This window comes from Primulina tabacum, chromosome 16, assembly GCF_025594145.1.
Source record: "Primulina tabacum isolate GXHZ01 chromosome 16, ASM2559414v2, whole genome shotgun sequence".
NCBI classification, from domain to species: Eukaryota; Viridiplantae; Streptophyta; class Magnoliopsida; order Lamiales; family Gesneriaceae; genus Primulina; species Primulina tabacum.
In genome coordinates this window covers 27,878,770-27,896,086 of record NC_134565.1, presented here as the reverse complement: position 1 = coordinate 27,896,086, position 17,317 = coordinate 27,878,770, and the positions used below count along the sequence as shown (strand labels likewise).

The window sequence follows — 17,317 nt, the reverse complement described above, 5'->3', positions numbered from 1 at the left end:
ATTGGACTCAGGTGTGCAAACCGAAAGATAGGGAATGTTTAGGATTGGGGAGTATACGCACGAGGCATACGGCTCTCTTAGGGAAATGGGGGTGGAGATGCGCGATAGAAAAAGATTCTCTGTGGAAAAGTGTTTTGGGAAGCATATATGGATTTCATGATAATGGGTGGGATATAAGGGTGGCAAGGAACTCGACTTTCAGAAGCCCTTGGAAGTTTATTTCTCGGTCTCATTCGTCTTGTCAACACTTAGATTGGCAAGGTGCTTAAGGGAGGAAATCTCATTCGGTTTTGGAAGGATAGGTGGGTGGGTGTGTTGTCTTTCCAAGAGTGTTTTCCTCATCTTTTTCTTCTCTCTTCGTCCACTAACAAACTAATTAGCCACTTCTATTCGGTCTTTGTTAGTCAAGGTAATTCAGTCATACAGTGGGATGTGCGGTTCAGTAGAGGGTTGAATAACATCGAGTTGGGAGAAAACACTTCTCTTCTAGGGGTATTAGAGCCAGCATCTTTGAGTACGGTGGACGCCGGGGTTTGGTTAGGGGAGCCATCTGGTGTTTTTTCTGTCAGTTATCTTTACTCTTCATTATTTCCGAGTACTACTACTCCTTTTTTCCCTTACTTCTCTAACATCTGGAAAGTACAAATCCCACAAAAGCTGAAGGTTTTTTTCTTGGATAGTGGCATTGGGAAAATTGCAAACTTGTTACAATTTGCAGAAAAAACAACCGGGCCATGTTTTATGTCCACAGTGGTGCATCTTGTGCAAGGAAAATGAGGAGAATCAAGATCATCTCTTGATACATTGTTCTTTTACGAGACGTATTTGGATCAAAGTTATGCAACACTTGGGATTCGAATGGATTTTTCCAGCAACTTCGAAAGATATGTTTGTCATGGAGCATGGATTTCTCCATGGAAAGGGCCTTAGGAACTTCTGGTGCATCATTGTTCATTGTATATTTTGGTCGACATGGATGGAGCGCAATAACAGAATTTTCGACGACACGGAAGACTCGTGGGAGGAATTATGGGAGAGGATCAGATTCAGAGTAGGGAGATGGACGACTACCATACCAATGTTTCAGCATCTACTTTTATCCGACCTAGTTAGGGATTGGTGTTTTATTTGCTTTTGAAGAGTTTGTAGTCTTTATTTCATGTGGTGGATTGTGGATCGCTCATCCACTGGCTTTGTAAACTGAATTATTATTATAATAAAATGATAGTTTCCGATCAAAAAAAAAAATTGGTTTAGTTAATTTAGTTCTTGCATTGAGTTTGAAATTCGTCATAGCAAAAGAAGATTGATGTTCATCTGCAGTCCTCAAAATCTCACCGGATTAAGATCAATCAGGGGAGTCTTCTCAGTTCTTTGAGTTTTTTTTATCTCGTTTTATATTTGTTAAGTTATATATGTCTTTGTTTGTTGCATTAGGAACAATGTAAAATTTTAGTATGGAGAGGAGTACTACGTCTCATTCTCATTTTTTGTTTTCATGTCTCCTGTGCGTCGAGTAGTGACACATGTTAAAAAAAATAATTATAATAATAAAATTTCATCATCCTGCATCGAGTTATTTGTTAGTCGTGTTAATAATTAGTTCAGGAAGATATTGTGGCGACAAATGACCGATGATGAATATGAATTGATGCCAAGCATAACCTTTGATCTTGGTCACTCCACTAGTTTAGGACATTCACCCTTGTTTTTGAAACATGAAATTTTTTTATGTACGCTGAATCTGACAAAGCACATGTTGTGACTAGTGAATAGTATGAATGGTGATGAAGTTTATGAGATGTTTGAGACTTGAATGGCTTTAGGTGTTTGTGGAACTTGAATGCATATCCTTCTAACCAAATCTTACATACCAACAACATGAACACAATAGTGGCTTTCGGTAACTTCTAAGATTTTCTGAGCCTACCTAGAAAACATGTAATTTATTGAAACCCCGTTGAGCCTGAAAATCGAGTGGTCTAAACCCCCATTTGAATCATCATTCTTTGCATTTGAGCCACACAATCCTACTCTTAACAAAAAAAATGACAAAAATAACCACACCCAAAGGAGTAGACATGTGAATCATTATTGCACTAGTGGAAAATGGTTTCTTGCCAAAATATATATATATATATATATATATATATATATATATATTAAAAAAGGATAATGTAAGGAAAGGATGAGCCTTGTAAAAGTTATGAAATTCGATTCATTCAATTCAGAAATGTAGAGTGCAAATTTCAATGGGTGCGCGACGACTTGTGTTGTGCTTCGATCTTTCGGAAATATGTCAGAAAATTCGCTGAGGCATGAATATGAGCCACGAAATCGCCACGGAGCTGGTTTTTGCTTTTGTCTTTTGTTATGTCTTGTAATTTATTTTGTTTGAGAGCGAGTAAAACGTTAGTATGGGGAGGTTGATAAGTGTCGATTTTACATATCTTATCATGTTGTTTTGAGTCCGTTGCATGGTTTTGTTGTGTTAAGTCCATATTTTGTTCGTTTGTTTCATAATTCATACATACGGGTCACTACTCACTAGAAATTGTTGATTTGTAGGAAAAAATTGGAAAGTTAAGCTCAATGAGGCGGAGCTCAAGTTTTGACAGTAGGAGTCATGCTAGGGCCGCGAAAAGTTATCGCCCCAGCATGAATCGAAGAAAAAATTGGCTGAAAACAGAATTTGTCACGCTTGTCCTGCAAAAATTACCACCCCAATGCAACACGATTATGGAAACGAATTTGTGCGGATTTTCTAGGCCAAGAAGGAAGGAAGTGATGGACTCTCTGGTATATCTAAAAGAAGGAAAAACTAGAGAACGACAGAGAAGGAGGAGCCTCCACTTTCATAAAAAAAAACGCAGAGGATAAGAGGGAGAGCAAGAGGCCAAGCGAAAAACAAGAACTCCGCACAACATTTTCTCTTTTCTATTTGTTGGGATTAAGGGGATCATACCCCCAAACAATTATGTTTTGATTTTTTTTAAAGATTGAATTTTGTTTTTAAACATACTTAATTATGTTATTGTGTTTATTGCATCTTTGAAGCACAATCAACTTCGAAGTTATTTTATATGTTATAATGAAACCAAAAGGAGATTTTATATCGTGATAGTGAACATAATCCATTGATCTACAACTTATATAGACATATGAGGTGGATACATGTTGATAATCATAGACCGAAAATCGAAATGCAGAGCATTCAACGGTCCGTTAATGCAATTGCAATTGTTAAATAACACAATGAGAATTGGTTACTGCAGTTTGTTAATTAAATTAATATAGTTCGACAGTATATTGATAGATTAAGGAATCCCGTCAAAAACATAACTTATGAATTGAAATTCAATCATCAGAGAAGATTTTGGGTAGGTGAACCGAAATCCTAACAATTGGTTGTTTATAATTTTGATTTAAGTTATATATATCGTATTTATTGAATTATCTTATTTGACTTTCAAGTTAATTTAATAAATTTCACTCTTTCGTTCAAGTTAACTAAATAGTTATGCTTGAAGTAAATTTGTCATATATCAATATACGTGGAACGATAATCGTACTTGTTACAGTATATTGAAACCTGATCCGTACACTTGTGGTAATATTGAACAAACTGGAGAAATTTAATTGTTATAAATTATTGTGTTAGAAAAGCTAGATCAACAAGAATAAGCATATCAATATCTAAAAAACTCACCCATTATGAATACTTAGTTTATTAATTGATTTGAAATTCCATTAAATTTTATTTATTCCAATATAAAAGAAAATGGAAAAGAAAAGCAATCATGTTATGATGTAAGACTTAATTTTTGCTGCTTCACCTTAGTTGCTTCTGAAATCAGATGAACTCTGATTATGGTTCCCTGCTCAGATGCCGTTGCTATATACATCCCATTTGAGGAAAAAGCCAAGGCAGCTAATGGTGAGCAATGGGCATGTATCTGCATTTGGGTTCATGTATTTAAATTTCTTGATCATCCTATGGTACCCATAGAAATTAAATTTCACATCGAAGTATTAAATAGTATGCATCAAAACAATCACATTTGAGTAACAATCATGCCCAAGCTTTTCTGTAATGCAAAAATCTATTTCAAACAGGAATGTAGAACAAAGCAACCTAGCCGAGTACCCTCCCAGAAAGGCGGGGGGCAAAAGGGAAGATATTAGTTATTGATTGAACTGGTAGATACACATCATTTGCAAAGATTAAGAATTATGCTTTTACTGATATACATGAACCTCATCAAAAATTATGTGTTGTCAGATGAAATGGACGTTGTCCCATGCTAGATCCAAGTTCTGTTTTCTTCTGTCATATTAAATTTATTCTTTTTGTTTAATGTCATAAGATGACGATTTAGTAAAACGAAGCTGCACTCCTTTGATACATGGCAAATTATATCCAGAGCTTTAAAAATCCTCGAACTAAATTATGTCATGCTCAAAGTAAATCATGAATTATGTAAAGGTCGCAATAAAAGTTCTTTGAGTTCTGAGAATTTATATGGGAGAAAGTCCAGTCTAAATGCAACCACTGATATGATTGGAATATTCGATCTGACAAGAAACATAAAATAAAAATTAATGTTCTAACCTCACAGTGCGATTGCAGATCGATAACGTTGTAGACCAACACAGAACCTTTCGTTACACTAGCAGGAAGAGCCAAGTAGGGATTTTCCGAATTTGCAGAAAATGCACAGAGTCCTAATAAACCAAAGAGAATTGAAAGACATTTCCCAAAAATTAAGAGCACAAGTCCCAATATTACAATTTAAATTATTTATTGAAGTCGAAAAACAAATATGACTTGACACAAATATATTAGGTTAATTACTAACCCACTGTTTGGTAAAGCCATATTAGGAAATTTGATGGATTTTGGATGTGTAAATACCATTTCATACGTTTGGTGGAAAGAGATTTTAAAATGGAATCAGTATTCAGAAGGATTAAATGGGATTTCGTTAAACTATCAGATATTTTTTCAAAATTTGTGGGATTTGTTGGGAGTTGGAGTGGAAAAAACGGGCAAATTTATTTTCAAATACTATCAACAATTACCATTTTCACCTCTCTCGAATTATTTACAAGTTTTTTCTCATTAAATCATTTACCTTCCTAAAAAAATACTAAAATTCCATAAAACACTATATCCAAAATTTTATAGATAAAACAATGAATTCTACAGTCAATAAAAAGAATATTATAGTTTTTAAAAAATGTTTTTTTAAAAAATATTATAAGATTAATTTAATAAAAGTTTAAAATTCTTATATTCAAATTTATTTTTTTCCAAACAAGAAACTGTAAGAGAATTTTTTAAAATTTAAACCAAACATAAAAATCAGAAGGATTCCAAATCCATAGCGAATTCGATAGCCAATTTCATTTTGTTTCCAAACACAGCATAAAGCTTCTCACAGAAGTGTAACATGGGAGGGAGGTATAGTGACAACTGACAAGCTTGGAGAGTCATTACCCATCATATTAACCATCATACAACGTATTAGAAATCTGAAACATGTTGAAAAAGAAAAAAAAAAAAAAGCAAAATAATGAACAGAGTACTGCTAGAAGCCTCAAGAAATGGTTTCTAACTGACCTTTTAAATTTGGCACCGTATCAATGATGCGCTTGATTTCCAGACTGTTGACATCATAAATATATGCTTGCTCTTGCAATACAACAATCAATCTGCGTGCACAATTTGTTTGGAAACTTGAAGAATATTTTTTCAATGAATAGAAAATATTCCAAATTGTCTAAATACATTGGTTTGCAAGAACTTATTGACAATGACACTGGTGTTTAGTCTGCTAAGCTATTGCTTTTAGAAAAATACTAGGTCAGAACTGACTGCGAGTAAATTATACAGCTATAAATTCGTCACCTCTGCACATATCAACATGTTTAAAGCTAACATTTCATCATCAGCAGGTCTCTGATTACAATAACGTGCAGCAGAAGCTACACTTACTGAGCTTGAGCCCAGATCAGCTCTCATAAAAGGTGAAAGTATTAAAATGTAACCAAATCACAATATTCTTGTCGCAACAACCAGTTCATGTCTTTGCAATAGAGAGGATTATAATAAGCAACATAAAGTTATAGTTAAGGCTAATTACTATTTTTATAATTGAAAGTTCAAAAAATATCCACAGGCTATAAATCAAATTAATTTAATAACAAGGCAACTGAAACACAGTTAAGCAAAAGTCATGAGAGCGAGAATAGAGGTAATTAAAAAATGCTTCAAAACACAAAATAGAGGACATCTACCTTTCTCTCTATCTCCTTCAGCATATTCAAGTATTGATGTCTACTTCAAACTGAATCAGCTTATTTCATGACAGTCATCAAATCATTGTTCTTCAAAATTTAGGCATTTGATATTATTTCTACCACTGGTGAAAAGTGAAACTTAACACGAAATGAGTGCTACTATTTACAATCTTCTAAATTTATTAATCTCGGGGAAGCAAAGTTAAAACCAAACAACTGTCGGTACATAAAAAAATAGAGAAATCACCTAGCTAATTAAAACTCTCTCGGTGTCTCCTTCAAATCTTGATGAATGTTTCACAACTGAATCGGTTTATTTCCATAATATCAGCCATCAAATTCATTGTCCTTCTAAATTTTAGGCATTCGATATTATTCTACCATCAGCAAACAGTGAAATTGACCTTGCAACAAGTATTGCTATGTGCAATCTTCTAAATTTGCAACTCTTGGGGAATCAAAGATAATAAGTAAAAAAAAAAAAAACCATCAAGCTGATCAAAACCATTTCTCTTTCTACACCATGTTCAAGTCCTAACGTCTGTTTCATTAGTGAATCGCCTTATTTCCATGAAGACAATGATCAATTACAATTCTCCAAAATTTTAGGCTTTCAATACTATTTCTACCATGGGCGAACAGTTGAATTCGCCTTCTAATTAGTTCTACTATGCAATCTTATAAATTTATAAATCTGGGGAAGCAAAGTTTTTTTAATATGAAACGAAACTATATTAAAATAGGAAAACAGAGTAGAGGAAGGCGGATAAGATATCCGCAGAAGCACAATACAGGAAAAGACTACATTGTCGTAAATAACATAAAAAATTTCAATCTCTGACTAGATCTGAGATAAAGAAATGATTAAACTCTGCAAGCTTTTTCGTCTAACTAGTAACCCTAAATATGATCTTTTCCAAACCTCATCTATAGACTTTGCTATATCGTTGAAAATTTTTTTGTTCTGCTCCAACCAAATTGACCAAAATAAGCAATGAACTACCACATTCAAAAAGGTCCGACATTTCCATCCGTTAGGTAATCCCGGGTCCAAAATAAACATATCATGCGCCGTTCTTGGGAATATTCATTCCATATCCAAATTCCTGCAATACTTTGTTCCAAATTCATCTCGTGAACGAACAATGTAAAAGTAGATGATCTTGATTTTCCTCTTTGTTCCGGCAAAGTGTACACCAGTTCGGACATAACGCACAGTTAGATCATCTTTTATGCAAAGAATCGCAAGTCCGCAATTTTCCTGAAGCCACGGTCTACGAGAAAACTTGAACCTTATTGTAAGGTCCAAAATGCGATAACGTAACCTAACTGCATGCAAATCTAAGGAAAATGAAAAATGACTAATTAAATGGTTTTAATTGCATAAGTTAAATATGGTGTGCATGTTTACATGTTTGAAATGTAGTCTTCTACATGAATGCATAAAAACTGTGTTTTAAAAGTTATTCGAAACGCGATCGAGGAACGAAAACCGGGGACCATATGAGAGAAAATATTTTTATTAAATAATTATTTTTAATTGTTTAATGAGCGGTGAATTTTAAAGGAATTTTCGAAAATAAGGTATTTTAAGGTGTTTCTACACGCCGAGTCGTATTTTAAACCAGCATTCAATTTCCAATGAAAATAGGGATTTTTTGAAAATTCGGCTAATATTTTTGCAAACTTTCCTAAATAAAATATTTTAAATATTATCTAATGGACCTATTATACTGGGTTAATGGGTCTAAGCTTGCACCATGTGTTTTAATTAAAATATAAGCCCTAAAACTCTAGTCCCACACACACATCAAATACACGCCCCTCACCCTAGGATTTCTAGGACTCTTCATCAGCACACACCACACGAAATTTTGAGAGGAAGAGTCACGAAATTTAAAGGAAAAATCAGCAAGGTTGCACCTCGTGTCTCTCCGCCAACGGCCTTCGCATCGCAAGTTGATTTTCGTGCGTAATATACGCAAAGGCACGCCTTAATCTTCCTTCAAACATCTTTCACACCATATTATGTATATTTAATTATCCTTGCATGAAAGAGATGATGCACTGCTTGTATTTTCGTTTTTATGGCTATACATACATAAAACTAAAGTTTTCATCTTTTAAAACTCTTGCTAAAGATGCACAAAGGGGCTGCTATGGTAGGGTTGCTTGAAGGGACGTTTTTCCAACATGTTAAGGGTCCATAGATGCTTAGATAAGGGCTTCACCAGCAGGGACGAAGGCTTGAACGAAAATTGGGTTATATGTGAGTTAGGGTTCAGCTAGGAGTCCTTGAGAAGCACGGCACTTAGCTGCTGGTAGGGCGTGTCCAGGAAACCTAAAGGTGCTGTAGGATGGTCCTAGGGTGGATGCACGAGGGCTGGTTCAAGGGCTAGGCTGTGAGCGAAGGGCATAGTCGCGTATGGCTTGTGGGCGACGGGTTGAGTGGCTGCGGCTATTAGGCTGGTTAGGTTCTGTCCAGTAGGGTCCCTAGGGGTCGGTCATGGTCCCAAGGGGGTTGGTTAGGGTCTAGACGGATTGGCTAAGGGCTAGAGCCGAAGGTCACATGGCAAAGTAGGCTAGTGTTTTCGAAAATAGGGGCAAACTTTAGTAGCTGATCTAGGCTTGATCAAGGGTTTTAAATGGCTTGAATTGGGTTGTATAAGGTAAGGTTAGGTGTTGTTAAGCTTTGGTTCAAGTTTGATAAAGTTTCGAGTCAATACGAGTTAAAACCGAGATGTACGTCTAAATTTAAATACGAATTGAGAAATTAGTCGAGGAGCTTAAGTTTACTTCTAAGAAATATTTATGGGTGTATTTTAAGGTGTTATGTTAAGTTTGAATGGATTTGGGTCGACGTTTTAAGGTCTAAGAATAAATTGGGAAGTTAGGGTTGCCGGGGCAAAACAGTCATTTTACACCTGAAAAATGTTAGACGTCCTGTCAGTGCCCTGAATGCTGTAATAAATGTTAAAATGTTTATTTCAAATGTTTATGGAATTTTATGACGAAACGTTAATGCTAAAAGACATGATACAGGCATGGTTTAAAAGAAAAATGATTTATATACGCATTAATTTGTATAAGTGATGAAAATATGAAAAATTGATGGAGGTGAATTGATTGTGACTAATACGATGATACGTTAATATATAAGGCCAAATCTCAGTTGACGGATGAGAGTGTCGCTGATGTCCCCGCCGCCCGGTACCGTGGTTATACGTAGATGGATCCATCGACCTACGGTTAATACGAAAGTCACAAATGAGGAACTGAATTCAATAAAAAGGGAAACTTATATGTATATGATGAAAGGAAAAATGTTTAAGTTTATGCATGTTCATGAAAGGCTATTTTATTAAAAGTATTTTCATTGTTGCTTGTGAATGTATATGTAATGCATGCTATCATGATTAAGGTTTGCTGAGTCAATAAACTCACTAGGTGTGATCGATGCAGGTGAGCGTGATATTGATGGAGGACTTGATGGTTGAACTGGCTGGACTGAAGGTGCACACAACCCGAGGACCGTCGCTAGTTTTCCACAAAAAAATTATGTTTATGATTTAAGTTTACGTTAAAGATTTTGTGATTTTTATGCTTTGGAGGGATTTTGAGGGTTTATGATGTTTATGCTTTATTTAGAAAAATGTTAAATTTAGTTGGTTGACGTTTTCGATTTTTTTTTTTTTTGATAGGAAACATTACTTATATTAATTTGCAATGGAAATAAAAGTGTTACAGATGTAACGTTTCACTTATGTCGTACGTTTCACTTATGTCGGATAGGTTCTTTCCAGATATTATAAAAATAAAGGAAATTAGGAAAATTACTGACAGAAAAAAGACTCATAAAAAGATCTGATAGAAAAAGACCCTGAAGAGTCCTCAAGTCAGACCCTAAAATCCGTCCTACCCAACTCCAAATGAACAATAAATAAAACCCCTAACAAATTACTCAACTCATCAATTTCAACATCATTCAAAGCCTTTCTGAATCACAGATCCCGGGCATAGGTAGAATTAACTAGAAGGTCCACCTCATTAATGAAACTGCTAATAGGTTTGTTATGACTCAAGGTGATATGGAAAAGAGATGAAAAAAGATCTTTGAATGACGAAACCCCCCACCAAGTATCCTCCCAAACACGAATGATATTTTCCTCTTTAAACACCGCCCTAACTAAAATATTAAAAGTCGGGCAAGATCGAGAGATAAATTTCCTGGGATTTCTAAAAGTCATATTCCTTGCCAATCCCACATCCCAACCATTATCTCGCAATCCATAAATGCTCTTAAAGACCTTTTTCCACAAAATTTCCTCTCCACATAACATCTCCACCACCATTTCCCTAAAGAGCCTTATTCCTCGAACAAATATTCCCCATTCCCAAACCCCCCTATCTTTTGGTTTGCAAACTTGATCACAAGCAACCAAATGACAATGCACCTCCCCATCGGCTCCATCCCACAGAAAATCCCTCATAATCTTTTTCATACCATTTGCCACACCTAATGGTACTTTAAATGGAGACTGAAAAACGTTGGCATCGCACTCATCACTGCCTTTATCAAGGTTAATCGGCCCCCTTGATAAAAACGGTTTTTTTCCAGCTTTGCTAGTTTCTTTGACATCTTAGATACCACGGGTTCCCAAAAGTCATAATTCCTAGGATTACCTCCCTAACGGTACCCCCAGATATTTAATTGGTCACTCCTCATTTTTATATCCAATCTCTGAAGCCAACCCTCTCACTTCCATTTCCGAACAATTTAATCCTAACAACACACTTTTTTCCAAGTTAATTTCTAGTCCCAACTTCTGGCTAAAAGAGTTGAGTACCTCCACCAAACAATGCAAATGCCTATCAGATTTAACAAAAAAACAAAGTATCATCCGCAAATTGGATGTGAGAGATCTCTATTTTATCTGTACCAACTTCCAACCCCCTTGACTTCATTCGCAACCTTAGCCTATCCACTAACCGCCCCAATCCATCAATCACAAGATTAAATAGGAAATGGGATAGCCTAAGACCACTCCCCTTTTATTTTACCCCTTGGCCTTCCATTAATAGATATCGAAAAGAAATATTCGATATGCAACCCTTTACCCACTTTCTCCATCTATCACCAAAACCTTTCTTTTGTACCACGAAATCCGAAAATCTCCAATCCACATTATCATACATTTTTTCCTGAATCAACTTTGAACACCCACCCTCTTTTTCTTTCGTCTACACTCCTCAACTATTTCATGAGCAATAAGACAACAATCTAGAATCCGTCTCCATTGTATAAATGCACATCGATTTTCCGCTATCGTTACGCTCAAGAATTTCTTCAACTTATTCATTGGGGAAGTAAGTTAACAAGCAAGCTACAGTTGGTACACCAAAAAAATAAACCGCCTAGTTGAGTAAAACCATCTCTCTGTCCACACCATATCCCAGTCTTTAACTCTTGACATCTGTTTCACAGCTGAATCACCTTATTTCCATGTCATCATCAAACCACTTTTCCTTAAAAATATCAGGCATTCGATACTATTTCTACCATAGGCGAACAGTGAAACTCACCTCGTAATGAGTGTTACTATGGGCAATCTCCTAAATCTATAAATCTTGGGGAATCAAAGTTAACAAGAACGTGATAGTTTGTACATAAAAAAAAAAAGAGAAATTACCAAGCTTATTAAAACCATGGAATATTATGAATAATACAAGTAGCTCTTCAACACAGTTGCACAGTTCATCCTATTTATCTCCAATGAAAATAAGAAGACCAAAATTTGCCTGAGTTCATCCCACTACTCAGCAGCTTATCAACACTAGAAACCTCTCATCCCTAAAATATGTGAAGGCGGAAAATATGAGGACACTTACCTTTTCCTGCTAACACGAACAGCTAAAATGGAAGTCAAGAAATTTAGTTCTCGGAGAGCAGTTCCAGAAACAGTATTGAACAAACATAATCTTCTTGGTGATAAAGATGGCTGGTGGAAGAAGATGAAATACGAAAACTAATTAGGTATTGTGATTAATGGTGAAAGGCCAACAAAATCTCAAAATAAATTCAAGTAAATGAGAGAAAACCTGTTCACCAGCACCGACAATGGCAAGAAGACTTGATCTGTATAGCATTTCAACAATAACAAATGCCCCAATAACTAAAAGAAGAAACTGGATTTCATTAATCGGCCTCCACAAAAAATTTCATTCGGAATTCGTTAGATTGAGGATCACAAGTAGATTCATACAATCAAAGAGGCAGAGTCTTTCAAAGAATATCAACTCATTTGTTCCTAAAATTCATTGATTCATTAATCCCTCATTTCCTTGGTTTTTGTGAATAACTGCCCTCGCGACTAATATTAATTTACTCACCTAAGGATCATAACACTTCATAGTTCACTGGACAGCAGAAAAACTTACATGATAGCAATCAAGTCCTAGAATAAGACCATCGTTTTAAATTCATATCGAATAGAGGCAAAGTCTTCATTGTTATCAATTTCAAGTACAAATAAGTTATTATGAAACTTTTCCGTGTAGGTTATTTCATTTGCTACAGCGAAGTGATATTCCTAAGTTCTGTATTTCCCTTGGTCGTGCATTACACCTTTTAAAATGGACATGGTTGTTAGAATCAGTCCATCTGATAAAAGTAGGACAAAAATGTGAACAGAATAAAACTTAAATCAACTAGAATCCCCAAGCATGGTTTGTAACTATCGGCAAATTAATGAGTTAGGTGGTTGGTGGCTAAATTAATTAGTGCAGCGGATGTTTCGGTTGATTGGTGGCAATCATGCTCATATGAAGAATTCGCATCTATAAATAGATGTGTTCTTCGGTAATTCGAACAACCCATTATATTCTATAATATTTGTGAGGTGTTTGTTATGCTGTATTAAGAGAGTGCGTATTCTCTTTGGAAACATAGTGAGTGATGATATAAATCATAAATCTCGGTGTCCAACTTTATATTTTATTTCATATTTGTATCTCAAGATACAGCACTAGGACCAACAAATGATATCAGAGCCTTGATTTAAAATTTCATAAAATTCTGAGTATGGTCTGAGGTTGCAACCTTGACTGATCTTTCACATCAAGAAAGATCTTTTATTAAAACATGATTATTTTGTCGAATCTACTAAATTGTTGTAGACATAATGGCAGGCAGGTACGAGATAGTAAAGTTCAATGGGAGCAATTTTATGTTCTGAAAAATAAAGATATAAGTAGTTTTAATAAAGGAGAATTGCTTGGCGGCTATTGGAGATAGACCGAGGAAAATGACAGAAGATGGAAAATGGAATGAGATGAATGATAATGATGTTGGCAATTTACACTTGGCCATACCAAACAAAGTACTGTCAAGTATTTCTAAGATAAAGACGGCAAAATATATTTGGAATAGTGAATACTCTTAACATCTAACAAAAATGTACAAGGTCAAATAACTACACAACAAGATTTTCCTAAAGAAAAGGCTGGTTTTTTGGTTTCGGTAGCTAAGATGAAGAGGATCCTTCTTTTTCACTTGACAACGAAACCTTATTTATTTAAAGTATATTACGGTTTTATCCAACCAGACTATTTCATTCCTTGCCCTGTCGGACCAGACTTTTATTCTTTTCGGATGGTGGAATCCTCATCGATGACCGACCATATCAACACACTAAATACTCTTTGTTCAACTCACCTCTATGATACATAAAATAGAGAAAAATGAACGTGCAAAGCTTTTATTTCAAAATCTACCAGATTCATATGATCAATTTATCATCAACTAAACCAACAATATTCTTATGGGCTCTCTGAAATTCGACAATGTCTTAACTGCAATTCTCGAAGAAGAAAGCCGGCGCAAGAATAAAAAAGATAGATTGGTAACTTTGAATCATGAAGAGGATTTACCAATGATAAAAGAAATATTTATTGACTATGACTCGAGTGGGAGCCAAAGGCGAGGTAGATTAAATTCGAGAAGTAAGAAGAAAAATATTTACTATTTTAAATGTGGAAGTAAAAGGCACTTCAAAAAAAATGTACGAGTATCGAGAGAATGATTTGTTCAGTTTGAACCAGTCTTGGGAGGATCTGTATTCATGGAAAATGATCGTGCTTTGGAAATCCCCGAGGTCGGTATCATCAAAATAAAAAAGGTTTGATTGCATCATTCGCACCATACAAGAGGTACGACATGTGAAGGGGCTGATGAAGAATCTTTTGTCCTTGGGGCAGTTGGATGATATCGAGTGCAAAACCCGTATTGAGAACGAGATCATGAAAATTGTGAAGGGGTTATGAAGGGAAAAATATTGCTGCGAATTTGTATGTACTTTTGGGAGAAATTTGCAAAGAGGCGGTATTAGCGGTTACATCAATTGGTGTATGAGAAGAATTAACATTGTTATATTACAGAAAGCTTGGGCATATGTCAGAATGAGGGTTGAAAATTCTTTCAAAACGGAATCTGCTACCGGGACACACAAAAGTATCTTACCCTTATGTGAGCATTGTGTTACAAGTAAACAATGCAAATGAAAGTTTGACACTTCTACTGCCAAAAGCAAAAGCATATTGGATCTGATTCATTCGGATGTTTGTCAAGCACCCTTTGTATCCCTAGGAGGAGCGAGATACTTTGTCTCGTTCATTAATTATTTCTTTATGAGATTTTGGGTGTATCCAATAAAAAAAAACAGTTGTTTTCCAGGTTTTCAAAGATTTCAAAGTGCGGATTGAACTTGATTCTGAAAAGAAAATCAAGTGTTTGAGGACTGACGATGGACGAAAATATACCAGTGACGAATTTGATGAACTTTGCCAACATTAGGGCATCAAAAGACGGTTCACGACGGCTTACACATCTCAATGAAATGGATTGGCGGAACAGATGAACATGACCTTGCTGGATAAAACAAGAGCCATGTTGAGGATTGCGGGTCTAGCCAAGTCATTTTGGGCTGTATCATCAATCGTTCTTTTTTAGTGGCGATTGATTTGAAGACTCCGATGGAGACGTGGACTGGGAAGACGGCTAATTACTTTCATTTAAATACATTTGGAAGTTCTGTGTACGTTCTGTACAATGAGCAAGAAAGATCGAAGTTGAGTTCAAAATCCAGAAAGTATATCTTCTAGGGTTATGCTGATGGAGTAAATGGGTTTCGCTTGTGTGATCCTATTGTCTACAAGCTTGTCATCGGCACAGATGTTATCTTTGAAGAAAATAAAATAAAGGGTGACAAAAGCACACTGAATTTAGAAAAAACGATAATTCAGGTGGAAAATAAGACAGATGAATATCAAATTTCTTGTGAAGCAGAAATGGAACACGAGGAACAAGAACATGTAGAGTCTGAGGTTTCCAAAGTGAGTCAATCAACTCGAGACAGAAGACCATCAGGTTGGCTTTTAGATTATATCAGTGAAAGCAATATTGTACGATGTCTATTAACAGAGGATGGTGAGCCATCGAATTTCCATGAAACTATTTGAAGCTCGAATGTATCCCTGTGGATGATAGCAATGCAAGAAGAATTGGAGGCATTAGACAAGAATAATACTTGAGATCTTGTTACACTACCACGAGAAAGGAAAGTCATTGGTAACAAATGGGTCTATAAGATCAAGTGTGATGACAATAACTAAGTGGAGTGGTATCGTGTTAGATTAGTCGTAAAAGGCTATGCTCAGAGAGAAGACATTGACTTCAATAAAATATTTTCTCTTGTGGTTCGACTTACATCAGCCAGAGTAGTGTTGACATTGTGTGCGGTGTTTGACCTACATCTAGAACAGCCAGATGTGAAAACAATAGTCAAAGAGAACTTCGTTTGCAGGTTGAACAAATCTCTTTATGGTCTCAAATAGGCGTCGAGATGTTATTACAAGAGATTTGATTCTCATATCATAAGTTTTGGATACAACCGACTTACTGCAGACCCTTATATATAGTTCAATTGGTTTGGAAATGTTTCAGTTGATTGGTGGCAATCATGCTCAGAGGAAGAATTTGCATCGATAAATAGATGCGTTCTTCGGTAATTCGATCATCCTGTTCTCAAATCTTTTTCCCTTCAACTCATAGTATTTGAGTGTGTTATTTTATAATATTTGTGAGGTGTTTGTTCTGTTGTAAGAGAGTGCGCATTCTCTTTATAAACATAGTAAAAATGGTTATACATCATAAAATATTATAATAAAATTCTTTTTATCTTGCTCGTGGTATTTACCCGATAATTTTTAGGGATTTTCCAATTAAATCTCGTTTTCAATTTATACTTTATTTTCATATGTGTATCTCAAGATAACTCACTTGAGACCAACGTTAAGGTTAACTTGTAACCATTATGAGATATTTAAAAGATCGATTAAAACCAGAAGATATAATGAGTTTGGCACAGAAGACATAAATTGTCAATTTTCTACACTGAGATGGCAACCCTTCGACATCAACTGCCTACAGTCTCAATAGCCTTCTAAATTGTAAGAGATCAAGCATAATTAAAACAAAAAATTTCGTTAGCGCATGGCCCAGCTACAGAGATTCTACAAACACAATTCCACAAAAAGCAATCATTTTTCTTAAAAATTAATCGTCATAACACTGCACTATATTAAATCACCTAAAAAATACTTTTGCAACCGGTGCATTAATTCCAATATATAACAAATACCTCGATATTAATGATAAATTCAGACTTAGTTTACGCATACCTTTTTCATAAAGAAGCTTTCCAGTATTGCAGTCAAAAATTTTGAACCCATCTCTCGTTCCAATTGCAAAGCAACTGCGCCAAATTTCTATTCGATTCAAGCTTCGTAATCATTATAATAAAAGAAAAAATAAAGGGTTACAAAAATGACCTGTTATCTTGATTGAATGAAGCGCAGATAATAGGGTGGGAAGAAGATTGAGTCGCCATTCGCATGTGTAATTGAAGGAAGGAACTCTTCTCATCTCACTGCTCTTTCTTCTCCAGGCGAAATAAAT

General features: G+C 35.4%; 1 protein-coding gene across 3 annotated transcripts in view; it reads right to left on the bottom strand.

The window, feature by feature from the left end:
- Positions 1-17,317, bottom strand: part of LOC142530207 (autophagy-related protein 18b) — a 30,546-nt gene extending 13,229 nt beyond the window's left edge. For all 3 annotated transcript variants that reach the window (XR_012816063.1, XM_075636007.1, XM_075636006.1), the window contains exons 1-7: positions 17,191-17,317; positions 17,041-17,114; positions 12,403-12,476; positions 12,193-12,302; positions 5,624-5,715; positions 4,613-4,725; positions 3,837-3,956 (exon numbers count right to left, since the gene is read on the bottom strand). Coding sequence is in view for 2 of the 3 variants with exons in the window: in XM_075636007.1 (XP_075492122.1) it covers positions 3,837-3,956; positions 4,613-4,725; positions 5,624-5,715; positions 12,193-12,302; positions 12,403-12,476; positions 17,041-17,114; positions 17,191-17,255 (648 nt within the window). In the remaining variant the exon portion in view is untranslated. The remainder of the gene's footprint in view (positions 1-3,836; positions 3,957-4,612; positions 4,726-5,623; positions 5,716-12,192; positions 12,303-12,402; positions 12,477-17,040; positions 17,115-17,190) is intronic.